This window comes from Eulemur rufifrons, chromosome 6, assembly GCF_041146395.1.
Source record: "Eulemur rufifrons isolate Redbay chromosome 6, OSU_ERuf_1, whole genome shotgun sequence".
Taxonomy (NCBI): domain Eukaryota; kingdom Metazoa; phylum Chordata; class Mammalia; order Primates; family Lemuridae; genus Eulemur; species Eulemur rufifrons.
The window spans coordinates 45,442,096-45,461,145 of NC_090988.1; the positions used below are offsets into that span (position 1 = coordinate 45,442,096).

Below are 19,050 nucleotides of genomic sequence, written 5' to 3' on the forward strand. Positions count from 1 at the left end.
AAATCATCCAATTTGTAAAAGTAGGCAAAAGATCTGAATCGTCACTTCACTGAAGAAAATATACAGATGGCAAATATGTACATAAAAAAGATGCTTAAAATCATTTTTCATTAGAAAGATGCAAATTAAAACCACAATAAGACACCACTATTTGAATTACTGAAATCAAAAAAACTGACAATACCAAATGCTGGTGAGAATGTGGAGCAACAGAAATTCTCACCCATTGCTAATAGGAATGCCAATTGGTACAGCCACGTTGGAAGGCACATTGGCAGTTTCTTATAAAGTTAAAGCATATGGCCTACCAATCCTATTCCTAGATTTACCCAAGTAATTGAAAACTCATGTTGACACAAAAAACCTGTACATGAATGTTTATAGCAGATTTATTCATAATCACCAAAAAATGGCTACAATCAAGATGCCCTTCAACAGGTGAGTAGACCATTGAACTATGCAGTACTATGGAATTCTACAGACAATGGAACAGTATTCAGCAATAAAAAGGGAATGAACTACTAATACACATAGATGAATCTCAAAATAACTATGTTAAGTGAAAAAAAGCAAGATATAAATACATATTGTATGATTCCATTTATATACAACTCCAGAAAATGCAAACTAACCTATAGTGACAGAAAGCAGATCAGTGTTTGCTTGAAAAAGGGATATTAGGAAGCAGTGGCAGGGAGAGAGATTATAAAGTGGCAGAAGGAAACTTTTCAGGGTGATGAATATGTTCATTATCTTGAATATGTTGATAGTTTCATAGGTGTTTACATATAACAAGACTCATCAGTTTGTACTGTACAAATATGTGCATTTTATTGTATGTCAATTATACCTTGATAAAGCTGTTTTACAAAAATAAAATAGTCCTGAGCTGATAATGATCTCAGGCACAACAAAATTACACTCCAGGGCATCAAAGAAATCCCAAAGGCAAAATTTTAAGGAACATGAGTTCCAAACAAAATTTGCATGACAATTTAGTGAATGATTGGGCCCTAGCAATCATCTGTCAAGCCTCATCTGCCATTGTTAGCCCACATTCCTACTTTAGATTCAAGCAGTTTTAAACCATATGCAGTTCCTCAAACAAACAGGTGTTGTCTTAGAACTTCTCCTTCAAGTGTTAGCATAAATGTTGCTTCCTCAAAAAAAAAAAAAAAAAAAAGTTTTCCTTGACCTCTATCTAAAACCTGTCCCCATGCAGTTTCCTGTATAACTTTTACCATCATCCGTATTAATGTCTCTCCCTCACTACTTTCAAATAGGAAGACTTGCACACTTTTTCTCCTACGTTCTTACTGCACCTTACACATACTATATAATATGGTATAATGATTATAATTAAGAATTTTGTTTGCATATATGTCTCCTCCACAAGACTGTAAGCACCTTGAGGACAGAGACTGTGTTTTCTCATCTTTGTAATCCTAACGCTAACCACGGTACCTGGAACATAGTAAGTAAACGGGAAGTTAAATGAGGAATAATCAAATGAACAAATAGATGGGCTAAATATTACTTGAGAACCTGACCTGAATGAGCTGGTGGTGTTTAATAATAGGTGCTATATTTAATTCAAATTTACATACCAAAATATATTTCAAAACCCATGTGGCTTATTTTTCTAATATTGATGTTGACTATTCCTTTTTATTACAGTGTTTCTCAACAGGGTGTTAAAGGCATTTGGGTGGGACAGTTCACTGTGCATCACTGTTCTGAGGGCTGCAGAACACTCAGTATTCCTAGACCCAAACTCATTAAATGTTAGTGGTGCTCTCCAGTCATTATGTCAACCTTCCCCCACATTTCTAAATACCCCTCTCCTCCCACTTGAGAATCACTGCTTCAGAGAGAAGAGCTAATATAATATCAAATGTCAATTCAGCTTGAAAATTGTCGTTTCATTTGCATTTGATTGAGTTCTCTAAAATTCCATTAAATTCTCAGAGATTTCTAAGTACAAGAGTATATGCAAAACTTTTTAAATATGAAACAATGGAGCAATACGGATAGGGATATATACCTCTTTGCAACATCACTGGGTCTCTCCCCTGCTTTGTTGGTAATGTTACTGTCCGCTCCCATTTTAATTAACCACTGCAAACACTCTATGTGGCCTTGTCCAGCAGCTGTTAAAAAAAAAAAAAAGGGAAATAAACACACACACATACACACAAAAGAAAAAAAATACAAAGTACACATACACAAAAAGTTATTAGTAACAATTTTCTAAAAATTTGGACAACACCATTACAGAGTACTTTCTTAAGTACTGATCCTTGCACTAACAAAAGTAGGTTGGGCAAATGTTACTTTCTCTATTTTATTTATTTATTCATTAGACAAACATTTAATCAAATATCTACTGTACTCAGGCCTTTTACAGAGAATTTTACATAAATGTAAAAGTTGAAGCTCAAAGAGGTTATTTATTTAACGTCACATGGCCAGTAAGAAATGAACTTGAACCTAGAATCTAGGCTTTTCTGATTTTATCAAGTGCTTATCTCCTGCTATAAATAGCTCCTAACCAACCTTGTATCACAACAGAATGTGAGCACATTCCAACCATAGGGACGTACATAGAATTCAAAAGTATTATTCTATCATATGTATATGTATATATATTCCTCTATTGCAACTCAAAACTTATAGGCCTCTTAAGCCACATTTGATTACTTAAACTGTTTACCACCTTTGCCTAACTCTTGTCCTCAAAACACACTCTCTCTATATTAATTTTCACCTCCACAACTCTGCTTATGTGCCTTCCCACCTCCTTCCCACCTAAAGCCCATCACTTAACCATGTGTTCATTTAAACTCTACCTATTCTTCTTGGTCCATTTCAAAACTCAGTGAAGCTGTCAAAAACAAACTGAATAGACTTAAAAGACCTGAGTTTAAGTCTACTAAACAATGAGACTTGAATACAGGACTGTGATCTTCATATCCCCAGGACTTAGCAAGTGGCTGACAAATAAAGACCCTCAATAAATGTCTATAGGGTTAATAAATGAATGAATGTATGATAAATATGAATGAAATCGTAGTTCTGCTCTTACTAGCTGTGTAACCTCAGTCAAGGAACCTGACGTCTCTGAACCTCAATTTCTTCATCTTTTACATAGATGATTTTTTATTTATAAGGAGAGCACACTGCTGCTTCATAAAATTGCAGTACAAATTAAATGTGATAAGAGCTTTGCACTCTGTTAAGTGTCATATAAACATCAGGTATTATAACTAAATCCCCATGAATAGTTCTTCAATAATTTGATCCTTAGCAACTTCTTCCATCCCTCAATTCATATTCCTGAATTCCTATCTCATGTATTTTAACAATCTAATATTTTTTGCCATTAGTTACATCCTGTATTTTAAAAATCTCTAGTTGTTTCATGGTATAAGCATGTAGCTCCTTAACAATAAGGTCCAGATCTCATTCTGTCTCCACACTGTGGGCACATAGTTGGTGCTGAATATATACATGTGACTTTGCAAAATGGATCAAAGAGTAGGAACTTTTGGTATGAATTTGGTACCTTAAAGAGTGAACCTACCTCCAATACTGGCAACAGAAAGGAAAGGACACAGAGCCATATCAAGTGACTAAACTCTTTCACTACCACACTACAGCCCAGATGGCAAAGGTCTGTAAGAACTCTTGTTCTGTCCTCTGCCTTTCTCAGAGCCATCTGCCAAACTCCAAGTTGGCTCCTGAAGTTTGGAGATTCTTTCTCTCCTACAGCCTATCCAGAACCAACTAACAAAGAATACTATAGGATTTCCCATACCCATATAAATAGCCCCACTTTAGATAAAAACAGCAACATATTTTGTCTTTTCTGTCATTAAAAGTCAAAAAATTATTATTTATGATCACGGATAATGGTGAGTTTTACAAGATAGAACAAATTTAGCTCAACATTTCAATTTTATCACACAGGTAATGTTTTAAAAAAGGAGGGGGGGAGGCTAAGTAATTTATATACAATGAAATAAAATAAAAGGAATTTTACCCAAGATTCTTATTGAATACTAATTAGGATATATTAATTTGATCAATGTTTTATAAGAGAATAAGATAAAATTATGCAGTGGTTAAAAATTTTTAAGAAATGATTTGAAATAATTATGGTTTAAGGGCAAGTGAAAGAAAGGGGAAGTCATAGCAGATTTAAACAATTATTAAATGACTAAGAAGAATGCCTCATTAGTAGACACTACAGCTTATCTACTGAATCAAAACTAAAACAAAAGGAAAAAAGCAGACAGATTGACAAAATGCAGGAAGTGTGATCTGAACTATAAGGAGATATCAACTTTCATATGCCCAACTTGCATACAATCTAAACATACAGATGGTCCCCAAGAAAAGGCTAATGTCTCCAAGAATGCCCTTTGGCAGCTGTAGCCACTTATCACCTCTCCACCACACCATTTGTCCCATGCCCAGCCCTGGGAGTCCTTGACAGATAAGCTCATAAGAGGGGGTGAAGGGCAAACTCCTGGCTCCTCCTCACTTTCATCCTCACACCCTCTAGCAAAGGCTATGTTCCAAACACCCTGCTGTAGATCAGTCTTTTAGAACCTTCTTCTAGATCCCTCATTTCTATCTCAGTTCAAGCAGTGAAGAAATGACTGGGATAGGCTGAAAACCAGCCATCAATGACAGTTTAACTTACTGTTCCCTCAAAGATGAACTCACCATGAGTGAGCCTATCTTTCGTCACTGTGTCTAAATGACACCACACACAAATTAGCAATAAAAATTGATTATAAACAGGATATGAAATGCAGGCTGAAATGGTTGTGTTACAGTCTGAATTGTGTCCCCCTCAAAATTCTTATGTTGGTGTCCTAACCCCCAGTATCTCAGAATGTGACTGTATTTGGAGATAGGGTCTTTAAAGAGGAAGTTAAGGTAAAATGAGGTCATAATTGGTGGGCCCTAATCAAATTTGACTGATGTCCTTATAAGAAGAGGAGATTAGGATATAGACGCAATCGTGCACACAGGAAAGACTCAAGGGTACAGCGAGAAGGCAGCCCATCTGTAAGCCAAGGAGAGAAGCCTCAGAAGAAATCAAACCTGCCAACACTTCGATCTCAGATTTCTAGCTTCCAGAACTATGAAACAATAAACTTCTATTATTTAAGCCACTCAGTCTGTGGTATTTTGTTATGTCAGCCTAGTAAACTAAGATAGGAGCTTTGCTCCCCCAAGTAAATACATTTTTAAAAATAAAAAACTTTTTTTTTTTATGTACATGTTAAGCCTCCTCTCCATTCACAAATCCCATAGTGGACAGCTTAACCCAACCCCTGGATGGCCAGCAGAGGTGGATGGCGTGAAATATCGAACTCTAGGGCAGAGAGTTCACCAATCTAGGGAACTCTCTATGTGTAGAAGAAAACTCCCTTGCATTCCCCCTCTTCCTACTCCACATCCCCCCATAAAATTATTGGTACACATAGTGCTTAACTTCTATACTTTGAGATACATTATGGATTAAACAAAGTTTAACAAGCAAACTAAAAACCTAACCAATGGAAATGTAATATATAATCTGGGGACTGTCAGAAGTTATTTATGCAATAAAGCCCAACTGAAACAGATGATTATATTAAAAAGCATACTATCTTTTTTCTGTTAAGAGTTTTATAAGAATCACCTGACATCAGATCATGAAGAAACTTTGAATATCACAAATGAAGCAGAATGTAAATTTCAGATAAAGTATGTTAAAGACTGGTTTTTGCTTTTATAAATAAAAGGAAGAGTACTAAGCATAATTCCTAGAGTCCGAACACTGAGTCAACAATTTGACAAAGTCTAATTAAAAATCAAAAAAACCTGATCAATATTATAGAATTCCACATGGAAGAAAAAGTACAGAGAAAAGTGACAAATATCTTGAAAATGTGTTCAAATCTAACATTCACTGATATTTCTACAGAAGTAAAAACATTTTTGTAGAACCAAAGAAGAAAAAAATTCCACTGTTAACTATTTTCAAGAAATATGCTTTCTATTTTAGCATAAGGTCATTCTAAAATTTTATCCTAAAAACCTTCTCTAGTAGCACATTTTATATCTTCACTAACATGACAATGTCACAATAGACATTCTATTGGAATTACCCTCAAATGTGATAATGCATGAGTATCTGGCAACATAAAAGGAATTGAATTATACTTAAATTGAAAATTAGGCATTGTGTATACCATATAATATAGACTGATATCTGCTAGGGCATCAGGAAAAAGTTTATGTTTTCATGTGTTTCTGATTGATAATTACTTTAAGATGTGAACAACTCAGCAACAATTGTGTCAGAACTGAACATGAAAGAGGAATCATAATAACTCACCTTTATGCATAGGAGTTGAGCCATTATCAGCACGCTCATTAATATTGATTATTCCATCTTCCACTAATTTTTTAAGCATTTCCAAATCACCCTTAAAGGCAGCAACATGACCTGGAAACGCTAAAGCTGTGAATAAAAAATTCAGCAATTCAGTAAACACATGAGTTTATTCTTTTCCCTGTCTTAAGCTATCATATATTTCAGGTTTCAATATTATCTCAAGTATGAGGCTGTTATATTGGAATGAGTTCAGTTGATGCAATGAAAAGTAATGAAAAGAGAATTATAAAATAAATTATAAAATAAGTTTATTACTAATTGTGATACCATTCCTCCCCTCGGGACTTCACACATATCAGAAGTATTGCACCAGAATTATTCTTAGCCCAATTCTTTTTTTCTCCCTCATGCCACCACAAAACACAAAGGGATGGTCATTTTTAACCCTTTGTATAAAGACACACTTGGTCTCAAGGCCTGCAGCATTTGCACAGACCACTCCCTCTCTGCAAGGAAGCAAAGACAGCAAAATAGACTAGAAGCAGATTAGAAGTGTGTGTGCACCCAAATACAGTCATCCCTCAGTATCCTCAGGGGATTGGTTCCAGAACCTCCTCAGATACCAAAACCCATGGATGTTCAAGTCCCTTCTATAAAATGGCATATTTGCAAATAACCTATGCACATCCTCCAGTATACTTTAAATCATCTCTCGATTACTTATAATACCTAATACAATGTAAATAGTTGTCATAATGTATTGTCTTTTATTTGTATTATTTTTTATTGTTGTACTCCTATTTTTTTTTTCTGAATATTTCCAATCCATGGTTGGTAAAAGTTTTAGAGTCTAACAATATTGATTATTGAGTTTCTCTAAATCCTTATCCAACATTGCTGATGGAAGTGTAAAATTGTACAACCATATTGATGAAGAATGCAGCAATACCTTTTATACTGAAGATGGGCATATCGCACCAAGCAAAATCTAAAGTAGTTCTCTACTTATCAAGGCATTTAGAAATAAAGCTGAGCTCTTAACTCTGAGAAGACAGGCAGGACCTTAAGAAGTCTCATCCAATGATTCCGGTATGCCATACGAATATTACCACTTTCTCCATGGGCTATGTGTGAAAAAGGTAGGGAAGCACTTCTCTATCTACACATACATAAGGAGACCTGTACAAGAGTACCCATTACCACATTGATTGTAATAATGAAAAACTGTAAGGAAACTAAATTTCAAATGGAGAATATATAAATAATGGTTTTCATAAAATGAAACAATGTAAACAAATAAAATAATAAACTAGGATATATCTATTAACCTAATAATCAAAAAATCATAATATTTTGTGGAAAAAAATCACAGAAGGATATACACTTTTTTATGCCATTTATATAAAGTTTTATTTTTTTATTTTATTATTTTTATTTTATTTTATTTTTTTGAGAAGGGGTCTCACTCTTGCTCAGGCTGGTCTCGAACTCCTGAGCTCAAACGATCCACCTGCCTAGGCCTCCCAGAGTGTTAGGATTACAGGCGTGAGCCACCGTGCCCGGCCTCATTTATATAAAGTTTCAAAAGAAGTTTCAAAGACCGCTAGTTGTCTACTAAAATCCACTTCCTTCGACAGTAATAGATTTGCAGCTGGGATAAGGCTTCCCAGCTAGGTAATGAATCATGCAGGCTTCTTTGTAGCTATTATGGCCATGTGAGTAAACTTGTGCCAGTGGAGTGCTAGCAAAAGCGATAAGTGCAACAACATCCACCCTGGAAATCTCTGGTCCTAGACTTTTAATACCCTTGTTCCCTCCCCACCCCCTGCTGGATTAGCAACAACTAGAGAGAGTTTAGAAGACAGTAGGTCCCTGAATGATTACATGGAACAGATGCACTCTCTAACCCAAGCTGTCATATACAAGAAATAAACGTCTATCTCATTTAAGCCACTGAATTTTAGGATTTCTTTTTTATAGCTGTTTAGCATCTTAACCTAACAAATAACACAAAACTATACTATGAATTTTATGAATATATGTATATTATATAACTAAAATAGAAAATTACAGAATAGAATCATAAATCCAAAGTAATAGCCTACCCTGGAGGAGGAACAAAAGGTAACAGTAGCAGGAAGAGAGATTCAAAGGACTTCAGCTCTGTAATATTTTACTCCTTAGTGATACAAACAGTGTTCATTATGTTAATCTCTACATATTTGTGTCTAAAATATTTCATAATAAAGAATCTGGATGAATGCATGGGCAATATATATAATACATTTTAATATAACATTTGCCTTATAACTTCTTTTCCTATTCCATTGATTCTACTTATTATATATATCATCATCATATTATATACTAAAACATATCACCTTTATTACTTACTTTCCTGATCTTCTGGATCATTTCGTTTATACTCAGCTCCCTGGATAAACTGTAAAATGTTCTGCTTAAAGAACCTCTGGGCCAGGTCGAGTACATTTTCTCCATTATCATTAAAGGCTTTTAAAGCTTGTGTTGCACTGCTCATTCTACTGAATAGGAATTTAAAACAGTGAAGGTGGCCTTCCATGGCTGATAAGTGAACTATAGGTAAGGGGAAAAAAAGGTTAATTATAAAATTAAGATTAAAATAACTTGAAAAAAGAATTAACATATTAATTCTAATCCTCATAAGGAGATGACTATTCCTGCCCCATATGACAGGGACTTTCCCTGAGCAAGGAGAAAAGACCTTTTTTCATCTGTTATCTCTTTACACAGTCAGCCATCTAGTCATGGCAAAGCAGTAGACTAAATGGTTGAATCGTTACACTGACTGTTAGTATAGACAAACCAGATGAGGGTCACCAAATAAGCAGGCCCCAGAAAATTACCTTTTCTAGAAAGTGAAATCCCAATTATGGACTTTATGATTACATCAGAAAATGCTTATTTTTTTATTACCTTTTTTTTTTTTTTTGAGACAGAGTCTCACTCTGTTGCTCAGGCTAGAGTGCTGGGGCGTCAGCCTAGCTCACAGCAACCTCAAACTCCTGGGGTCAAGTAATCCTTCTGCCTCAGCCTCTGGAGTAGCTGGGACTACAGGCATGCGCCACCATGCCCGGCTAATTTTTTCTATATATTTTTAGTTGTTCAGCTAATTTCTTTCTATTTTTAGCAGAGACGTGGTCTCGCTCTTGCTCAGGCTGGTCTTGAACTCCTGACCTCAAGCGATCCTCCCGCCTCGGCCTCCCAGAGTGCTAGGATTACAAGCGTGAGCCACCACGCCAGGCCAGAAAATGCTTATTATGTACAAAAATAAATAAATAAAATTTAATATGTGGGGGGAAAGTAGAAGAAATAAATCAAAATAGTCACTATGAAAGTACGAATGATATTATTTTTATCACTATGCATTTGTCACTTTCCTATAGTATTATATTATTTTTATTATAAACAAGAAGATTGGATCAAAAGTGCAGACTAAGCACACATACTCTGACCTCACAATTTCCAGTCTAAATCCCTGAAAATAATAGAAAATGTATTTTTTAAAGCCATAAAAAACTAAAGAAACAAGAATGCCATGAACAGATAAGAAATTTTAAGGAATCACTGAAACAATGTATACTGGATCAGGGTAAGGGACTGGCATAACCCAAAACCTTATGCAAAAAAAAAAAAAAAAGAAAGGAATGGTTCTGGAGTTATTACAAGTTTAGAGACAATGATCACAAACCCAACATAATGATACCTCTCAAGGAATTAGGAAAGCGAGAACAAACCAAACCCAAAATTAGAAGAAGGAAAGAAATAATAAAGATTAGAGCAGAAATAAATGAAATTGAGACTAAAAAGAAATGTCAAAGATCAACAAAACAAAAAATTGGTTTTCCTAAAAGATAAAACTGATAAACCTTTAGCTAAACTAAAAAAAAAAAAGAGAGAAGACCCAATTAAATAAACTTGGAAACAAAAAAGAAGGCGTAACTAAGACCACAGAAATGCAATCATTAGAAACTATTATGAACAACTACATGCCAAAAAATTGGAAAAACCAGAGAAACAGATAAGTTCCTTGACACATATAACCTATCAAGATTGAACCATGAAGAAATAGAAAACCTCAACAAACCAATAAAAAGTAATGAGACTAAAGCCATAACAAAAAGTCTCCCATCAAAGCAAAGCCCAGGGCCTGATGGCTTCACCGCTGAATTCTACCAAACATTCAAAGAATGAACACCAATTCTACTCAAATTCTTCAAAAAAAACTGAACAGGAGGGAATATTTCAAAACTCATTCTATAAGGCCACCATTATCCTGATTCCAAAACTAGACAAGGACACAACAGAGAAAGAAAACTCCAGGCCAATATCACTGATGAACATAGATACAAAAATCCTCAATAAAATACTAGCAAACCAAATTCAACAACACATTAAAAAGATCATTCACCATAATTAAGTGGGATTCATCCCAGGTATACAAGGATGGTTCAACATATACAAATCAATAAACGTGATACATCACATTAACAGAATCAAGAACAAAACCCATGTAATTTTTTCAACAGATGATGAAAACGCATTTGATAAAATTCAGCATCCTTTATGATAAAAACCCTCTTCAAACTGGATATAGAAGGAAAATAACTCAAAATTATGAAAGCCATATATATGACAAAACCATAGCCAACAATGTATTGATTAGGGAAACATTGAAGGCCTTTCTTCTAAGATCTGGAACAAGACAAGGATGCCCTCTTTCAACACTTTTATTCAACATAGTACTGGAAGTCCTGGCCAGCACATTAGGCAAGAGAAAGAAATAAAAGGCATCCAAACTAAAAGAAAGAAGTCACATTAGCCTTGTTCAAAGATGACAAGATCTTATATTGAGAAAAAACTAAAGACTCTACACGCGCACACACACACACACACACACACACACAATTAGAACTAATAAACCAATTCAGCAAAGTTGTAGGATACAAAAATCAGCAGCATTTATTAATATATATGCCAACAGCAAACAATATGAAAAAGAAATCAAAAAAGCAATCCCATTTATAATAGCTACAAAAAATATAAAATACCTAGGAATCAATCTAACCAAAGAGAAAGATCTATACAAGAAAAACTATAAAACTCTGATGAAAGAAATAGAAGAGGATACAAATAAATGAAAAGATATCTCATGTTCATGGATTAGAAGAATTAATATTGTTAAAGTGACAATACTACCCAAAGCAATTTATAGAGTCAATGAAATCCCTATCAAAATACCAATGTCATTCTTCACAGAAACAGAAAAAAAAAAAATCCTAAATTTGTATAGGACCACAAAAAAGCCCAAATAGCCAAAGTAATCCTAAGCAAAAAGAACCAATCTGCAAAAATCACCACCTGACTTCAATTTTACTACAAAGCTATAGCTACCAAAACAGCATGGTACTGGCATAAAAACAGACACACAGAACAATGGAACAGAACAGAGAGCCCAAAGAGAAGTCCACACATTTAGAATTAACTCAACTTCAACAAAAGTGCCAAGACCATATAATGAAGAAAAGGCAGTCTTTTTAATAAAAGGTGATATAAAAACTGGATAAACATAGGCAGAAGTATGAAACCAGACCCTTATCTCTCACCATATACAAAAGCCAAATCAAAATGCATTAAAAAAATTAAATCTAAGACTTAAAACTACTAGAAGAAAACATTGAGGATACACTCCAGAATATTGGTCTGGGCAAAGAATTTTTGGGTAAGACCTCAAAAGCAAAAGGAATCAAAACAAAAATAGATAATTGGTATTACATCAAACTAAAAAGCTTCTTCCCACTTTCAACTAAGTGAAGAGACAACCCATAGCATAGGAGAAAATATTTGCAAACTATCCATCTCACAAAGTATTAATCACCAGAATAATAAGAAGCTCATAGTATTAAAGCATTTGTAGTCTCCATCACGTTTAATCAGAAGTCCATGCACCATAATTTGTAATGGAGAAAAACTGGAAACAATCTAATCGATTAACAGATACAGAAAATATGGCAGCACCACTCAATGGTCTCTTTATAATCATTCGAATGTTTATGTAAAGAATCTTTAAAGAATTATCGTTTTAAAAAGATGAATATTAACAATTACACAGTATTAGCTCAACTGTATAGTAAATCAAAGGAGCAAATACTCCAAAATATTAAGTAAATTCGAGGAGGTACGGTTAGAGCTTATTTTTTAAGTCTAGGTTTCCTGAGATGACCATATTTTTATTACTAAAATTGCTTAGAGAAATACAAGTAAAGCGAGCAGTATAGTAGACAGAAAACCCAAGTTCTCAGTCTGACAATGGCAATCATCACGTTACCACTCGGCAAGTCAGAGCTTTTTTTTTTTTTTTTTTTTTGCATCTGTAACTTGAAGGGTGGCAGGATTTTCAGGTCAATTTTAGTATCATGAAGGAAGCCAGGCCCAAATTGTGAGAGTGAAAGAATAAACAAAAGGATGAGGAAGCAATTTATTCAGGAAGAAGTAATTTTCAAATGTGGTGGGATATGGAGTTGGGAAAAGAAGGAAATACAAGCATGTGTAAACAGTGTAGGGGAAAGAATTACTAGAGAGAAGAACTTTTAGATGAAAGCAAAACAAACAAACAAACAACTAAGACCACTGGAAAGTAGTAAAGAGTATAACAAGTTACCCTTGAGAAAAGCAGCTTCTCAAAAAGAAAAAAGCCCAGTAAAGAGACCTTTAAACCACTGAATAAAGATGAGAGAGTTGGGGACAGAAAGGAGGACTGCACACATTTTAACCAATTAAACTTTTAAGAAACTAACAATTTTTAATAAATTAAAAGTATTAGCAAAACATTTGGGAGCAAGATCTTTAGTTGTACTCCCTACAGAGTCTTCCTGCACAATCTTGTGTCCTTCCCATCCTGCCCTCAACAGGCTCACAAACTTGACCTTACCACACCTTGCCTTCTCTTTTATAACTTCTCACCTATCTCTTCATCTTCCAATTACTACCCTAATCCAGGTACCGTACCTCCCTTATTCCAGTTTAGTCATTCTCCTTTCCTCTCAGTTCCAAAGCAATTTTATTTCAGTGAGTAGGTGCCCCTTACCTAAACATACTTGCCCCACAGCCATCCTATTTTCTCAATGTTTTTGTGCATTCAACAGCACCACCCCTGCAACCTAAACTCCATTACTAAGTGAAGATAAAGGCCAGAGATAAAAACAGGGAGTCAGAGATCCTAGGTACAATTTATGGAGCAGAAATGTAATAAAATTACAAAGTCTAGAGTTACTTGAAGAGGAATAAGCATATTATTTAGTGATCCAGAGGTAGCCTAATCAGAAGTAACAAAACTCTGAGCCATTTTTAAAAACTGTTCTCATTAAACATTGTACAAAGTATCCATGTAACAAAAACATTTGTACCCTCTTAGTATTTTGAAATAAAAAAAAAAAAAAGAAAAACAAAGAACTGTTCTCTACAGGTACTTCTCTCTATATATGGAATACTAGAAGCAGGAAGAGAATCATACGTAGTTTTTTCACTATGAACTCTTTCCTACTACTGATTTTTAAAAAGCAATGAACGCTTATTTGGGGGAAAAAATTTTGAAGAAAATCAACCATGCTAATAATCACCTCAATAAACAATTATCCTTTGTTTCTTATAAAAAAAAAAAAAAAAAAAAAAAAAAGAAGCTCAAACAACTCAAAAGCAAAAAAAAAAGAAAAATTCCAAATAAAAAATGGGCAAAACGATCTGAACAGATATTTCTCAAAAGGAGACATAGAAATGCCCAAGAGGTATATAAAAAAATACTCAACATCACTAATCATCAGAGAAATGCAAATCAAAACCACAATGAGATATCATCTCATATCAGTTAAAATGGCTTTCATCAAAAAGACAGGCAATAACATGCTGGCAAGGATATGGAGAAAGGGAAACTCTCATGGTTAGAATGTAAATTAGTACAGCCACCATGGAGAATAGTATAAAAATTTCTCAAAAAAACTCAAAATAGAACTACCACATGATCCAGCAATTCCACTACTAGGTATCTATCCACAAGAAAGGAAATCAATTTATCAAAGAGGTGTCTACACTCCCATGTTTATTGAAGCTCTATTCAAAATAGCCAAAATATGGAACCAACCTAAGTGTCCATCAACAAATGAATGGATAAAGAAAATGTGGTATACAGACACAGTAAAATATTATTCGGACATAAAAAAGAGTGAAATTCTCTCATTTGCAGCAACATGGATGGAAGTGGTTATTACACTAAGTGCAATAAGCCAAGCACAGAAAGACAATTAGGTCATTAAATATGAAATGTCCGATTTCAAATTAAAAGTGTAGTTTATTATATCTCAAACAAGAAGCAGTATAATTAAAGTATGTGCCTAAACTATCAACACAGTTTTGCCATCTTAACAGTAGCTTGTTTATGCCAGCAGCAAAGAAGCCTAGAGAGCAAGTGGTGATGAAATTGCGAAAAGCATTTTCCACAGCTTGTTGAGAATTCAATATTTTTCCTTGCAAGAAGTAGTCCAAAGTCTGGAAGAAGTGGTAGTCAGTTGGTGCAAGGTCTGGTGAATACAGTGGATGACAGAGTTTCCTAGTCCAGCCTCTGTAGTTCGAGCAGCATTGTTTGTGCAACATGTTGTCTTTCAAGAGGATTGGCCTGTCTCTATTGACCAATCTTAGCTGGTTAATCAAAGGCATCCTCATCATTTCATCCAATTGATTGCAGTAGACATCCACTGTAATTGACTGACCAGGTTTCATGAAGCTGTAGTGGATAATGCCAGCGCTAGACCACCAAATAGACACCATTAGCTTTTTTTGATAAATATTCGGTTTTGGACTGTGTTTCAGCACTTCATCTTTATCCAACCATTGTGCCAAACACTTGAGATTATCCAAAAGAATCCATTATTCATCACACATAACAATACAGTGTAGAAGTGGTTCACCTTTATGTCGTGACAGCAAAGAAAGGCAAGCTTCAAGATGATTTCTCCTCTGACGCGTATTTAATTCACGCGGTACCCATCTATCCAGTTTCTTTACCTGGCCCATTTGTTTCAAAGGGCCCAATGCTGTTGGAATAGTAACATCAAAGCTTGCTGCTAACTCATGTGTAGGTTGAGATGGATTCACTTTCACTACAGCTTTCAGCTCATCATTATCCACCTTGGTCTCAGGTCACCCACATGGTTCATTTTCAAGATTAAAATCACCAGAATGAAACTTCTCAAACCATCAACATATTGTGCATTCATCAGCCACATCCTTCCCAAACACTTCATTGATATTTCAAGCTGTCTGTGCTGCATTGGTTCCACGACAGAACTCATATCGAAAACAACACGAATTTTGGACTTATCCATAATTTTGGACTTATTCACAAAAATTGCTCTAAAAAAATTTGAACGATAATCACAAGCCAAACCATGTGCTTGAAAGAATAAGGATGTAACTTCACAATAAAAATAAAACAAGTAGTGTCAAAGTGAGATGTCAGAGATATCAACTGTCAAACTTAGTACGTAAGGAAATCGGACATGTCATACTTAATAATCTAAATCTATTACATGTTTTCACTCATATGTGGGAGCTAACAAAGTGGATCTCATTAGGACAGAGAGTAGACTGGTGGCTACCAGAGGCCAGGAAGAGTTTGTGGGGATAGGATAAAGAAAGGTTGATTGGTAGCTACAAATATACAGTTAGATAGTGTTTGGGTCAGGCATAGTGGCTCACACCTGTGGTCCTAGCACTTTGGGAGGCCAAGGTAGAAGGACTGCTTGAGGTCACAGGTTTGAGACTAGCCTGAGCAAGAGCAAGACCCTATCATTATCTCTACAAGAAATAGAAAAATTAGCTGGGTGTGGTGGCACACACCTGTGGTCCCAGCTACTTGGGAGGCTGAGGCAAGAGAATCACTTGAGCGCAGGAGTTTGAGGTTGCAGTGAGCTATGATGATGCCGCTGCATTCTAGCCAGGTAACAGAAAAACCTAGTGTATGATAAATCAGTAGAGTGATTATAGTTAACAGTAATCTAATGTCCATTTCAAAATAATCAGAAGAGAATAACTCAAATGTTCCTAGCATAAAGAAAAGATAAATATTTAAGGTGATAGATATCCCAACTATCCTGATTTGATCTTAACATATTATATGAATGTATCAAATTATAACATGTACCTCTGAAATACATACATCTATTATATATCAATAAAAAAATAATTTTTTGAGAGAGGTTTGAACACAAGCAGTCTAGTCCCAAGGCCATATTCTTAATCTGTACATTATACTATTATAAAATATACTATACATCATTATAAAATAATTATACATGTTTAGAGAAACAACTGGATTTTTTTTAATGAGCAGACAAAAGACTAACAAAAATGATCAGGTATATTTTATAAAGAACAACACAAAATGAAATTGAACCCTATTTTGTATTACACACAGAAAAAGTAAGTTCCAGGTGGGTTGGGGATATAAATGTGAAAGTAAAATAATAAAATTTCTAGAAGATAATATAAAAGAATGTCTTCCTGACCCAGAGGAGGGAAATTTTTTTTTGAACAAGATACAGAAAGCACTAGCCATGAGGGAAGAGATTATTAAACTAGACTACAGTAAAATTAAAACTTCTATTCACCAAACCATATCTTAAAAGAATGAAAAGTAAAGCACAGATGGAAAAGATATTTGCATCAAAAGATATTTGCAACATATGTAACTGACAAAGGGCTTGAACCTAGAATATATAAAGAACTGTTTCAATTCAATAAGTAAAAGGCAGATGATCCAATAGAAAACAGGCAAAAGAGTTGAACTCGTACTTCACAAAAGAAATATCCATTAAGCCTATGAAATGATGTTCAATATCTTTAGTCATCATAAAATGTAAATTAAAACCATAATGAAATATCACTATACATCCATCAGAATGACTAAAACTAAAAAAACTAATAATACCAAGTATTATTATTTTATTCCATAGAGTTCAAAAAGTGAAAAACATAAATACATGTTAGAAGCTAGTGATTAACTCTGGAGGGTGGAAGTAATTGGAAAGAGGACATGAGGGAAACTTCTGGGTGTTAGTAATATTCTATCCTTTTTTTTTTTTTCCTGTAGAGATGGGCTCTTGCTATATTGTTCAGTCTGGTCTTGAACTCCTAAACTGAAGTGATCCTCCTCCCATCTCACCCCCACAAAGTGCTGGAATTACAGGCTTAAGCCACCATGCCCAGCCAGTAATATTCTACCCTTAATCTGAATGATGGTTACAAAGAAGTGTTCATTTGTGAAAATTTAATGAGCTGTATATTTGAATTGGGCACTTTCCTATATGCATGCTATACTTCAATTTAAAATTTTATTTTTAAAAAAATTAACAAAATAAAAAGTAAAAAGAAGAGTGAGAGAAAAACAAAGTTATTTTCAGATACACAAAAATTGAGAGAGTGTATGCCAACAGACTTTCACTAAACAAACCACTACAAGATGCATTTTAGAAAGAAGCAAAATGATCGCAGATTGTAGTGTAAAGGGATAAAAGATAAGGCCAGGGAGGTAGGTAGGATTCACATTATGAAGGTACAGCATGCTATGCTAAGGAATCAAGAGGCTCCACAGCGATCCATGGAGGTTCTAAACAGCAAACTGATTTGATCAGACCTGTTCATATTAGTCTGTCTGGCTTTCCCCTTCATATATTTGCTTTTTAAGGTATAATTCAAGTATCATTTTCAGTTCAATCTATGATCTATCCCTCTCTTGAATTTCTACAGCACTTCTTAAAGAAGATAGGGTGCTTAAACCCTAGGTCTCAAGTGGCCCCCTTACTGCAGGTTAGACAACTGAAGTAGAAAATTAACTCAAATACACTAGTATCCTCCATTAGTACAGTGCTGTTTAAAAAATAAAAAAGTTGTCTGTGGGGCAGAGAAGTCTGAAGTTAAAAATATTAATAGGAACACTATAAATAGATGAAAGAAAGAGCTGGTAGGAAGAGAAAATCTGTGTTTAATTTTGCCAATTTCTTTTTTGCTTATGTGGTTCCAGAAAAAAATCAATCACACGAGGGATATATAACATAGGTGCCATGTAAGATAAAAATTGTTCGTGTCAACATATTTACTACTTAGTTTTGGAAGGGACTAACAGAATGATGACAGTTTCCATTTCTTAAACATGATCAAACATTTAAAAGTTTAAATTAATGAAAAACTAAAATATTTGCTTTTTTTTTGAATACCTGGAAGGTTCCCATTGCAGTCCACATCTTCTATGCTACATCCCCATTTAACAAGAAGTTGCAAACAGCCAAGCCGCCCATGAAAAGCTGCATAATGTACAGGTTTCCATTCTCTCTTATCAGTCACACTGGGATCCTAGAGGTAACATTCATAAGGACTCAGTTTCTTTCCATTTTTTAGGGAAAACATTAAGTCTAGCAGCTTAATTCTACTAATAAGAATTGGAAACTGTTCATAAAACTATAAGTCAAACACTAAATATAATAGAAAAATTTACTGCAACCACTAATTGGAACATATTAGCTAATAAGATATTAGTGAAATTTTATAAATTAGCTTTTTAAAAA

General features: G+C 34.6%; 1 protein-coding gene across 1 annotated transcript in view; it reads right to left on the reverse strand.

The window, feature by feature from the left end:
• Positions 1-19,050, reverse strand: part of ANKRD42 (ankyrin repeat domain 42) — a 40,894-nt gene that overhangs the window by 9,124 nt on the left and 12,720 nt on the right. The window contains exons 6-9 of the mRNA XM_069469151.1: positions 18,703-18,838; positions 8,792-8,992; positions 6,398-6,523; positions 2,045-2,150 (exon numbers count right to left, since the gene is read on the reverse strand). Coding sequence (XP_069325252.1) covers positions 2,045-2,150; positions 6,398-6,523; positions 8,792-8,992; positions 18,703-18,838 — 569 coding nt within the window. The remainder of the gene's footprint in view (positions 1-2,044; positions 2,151-6,397; positions 6,524-8,791; positions 8,993-18,702; positions 18,839-19,050) is intronic.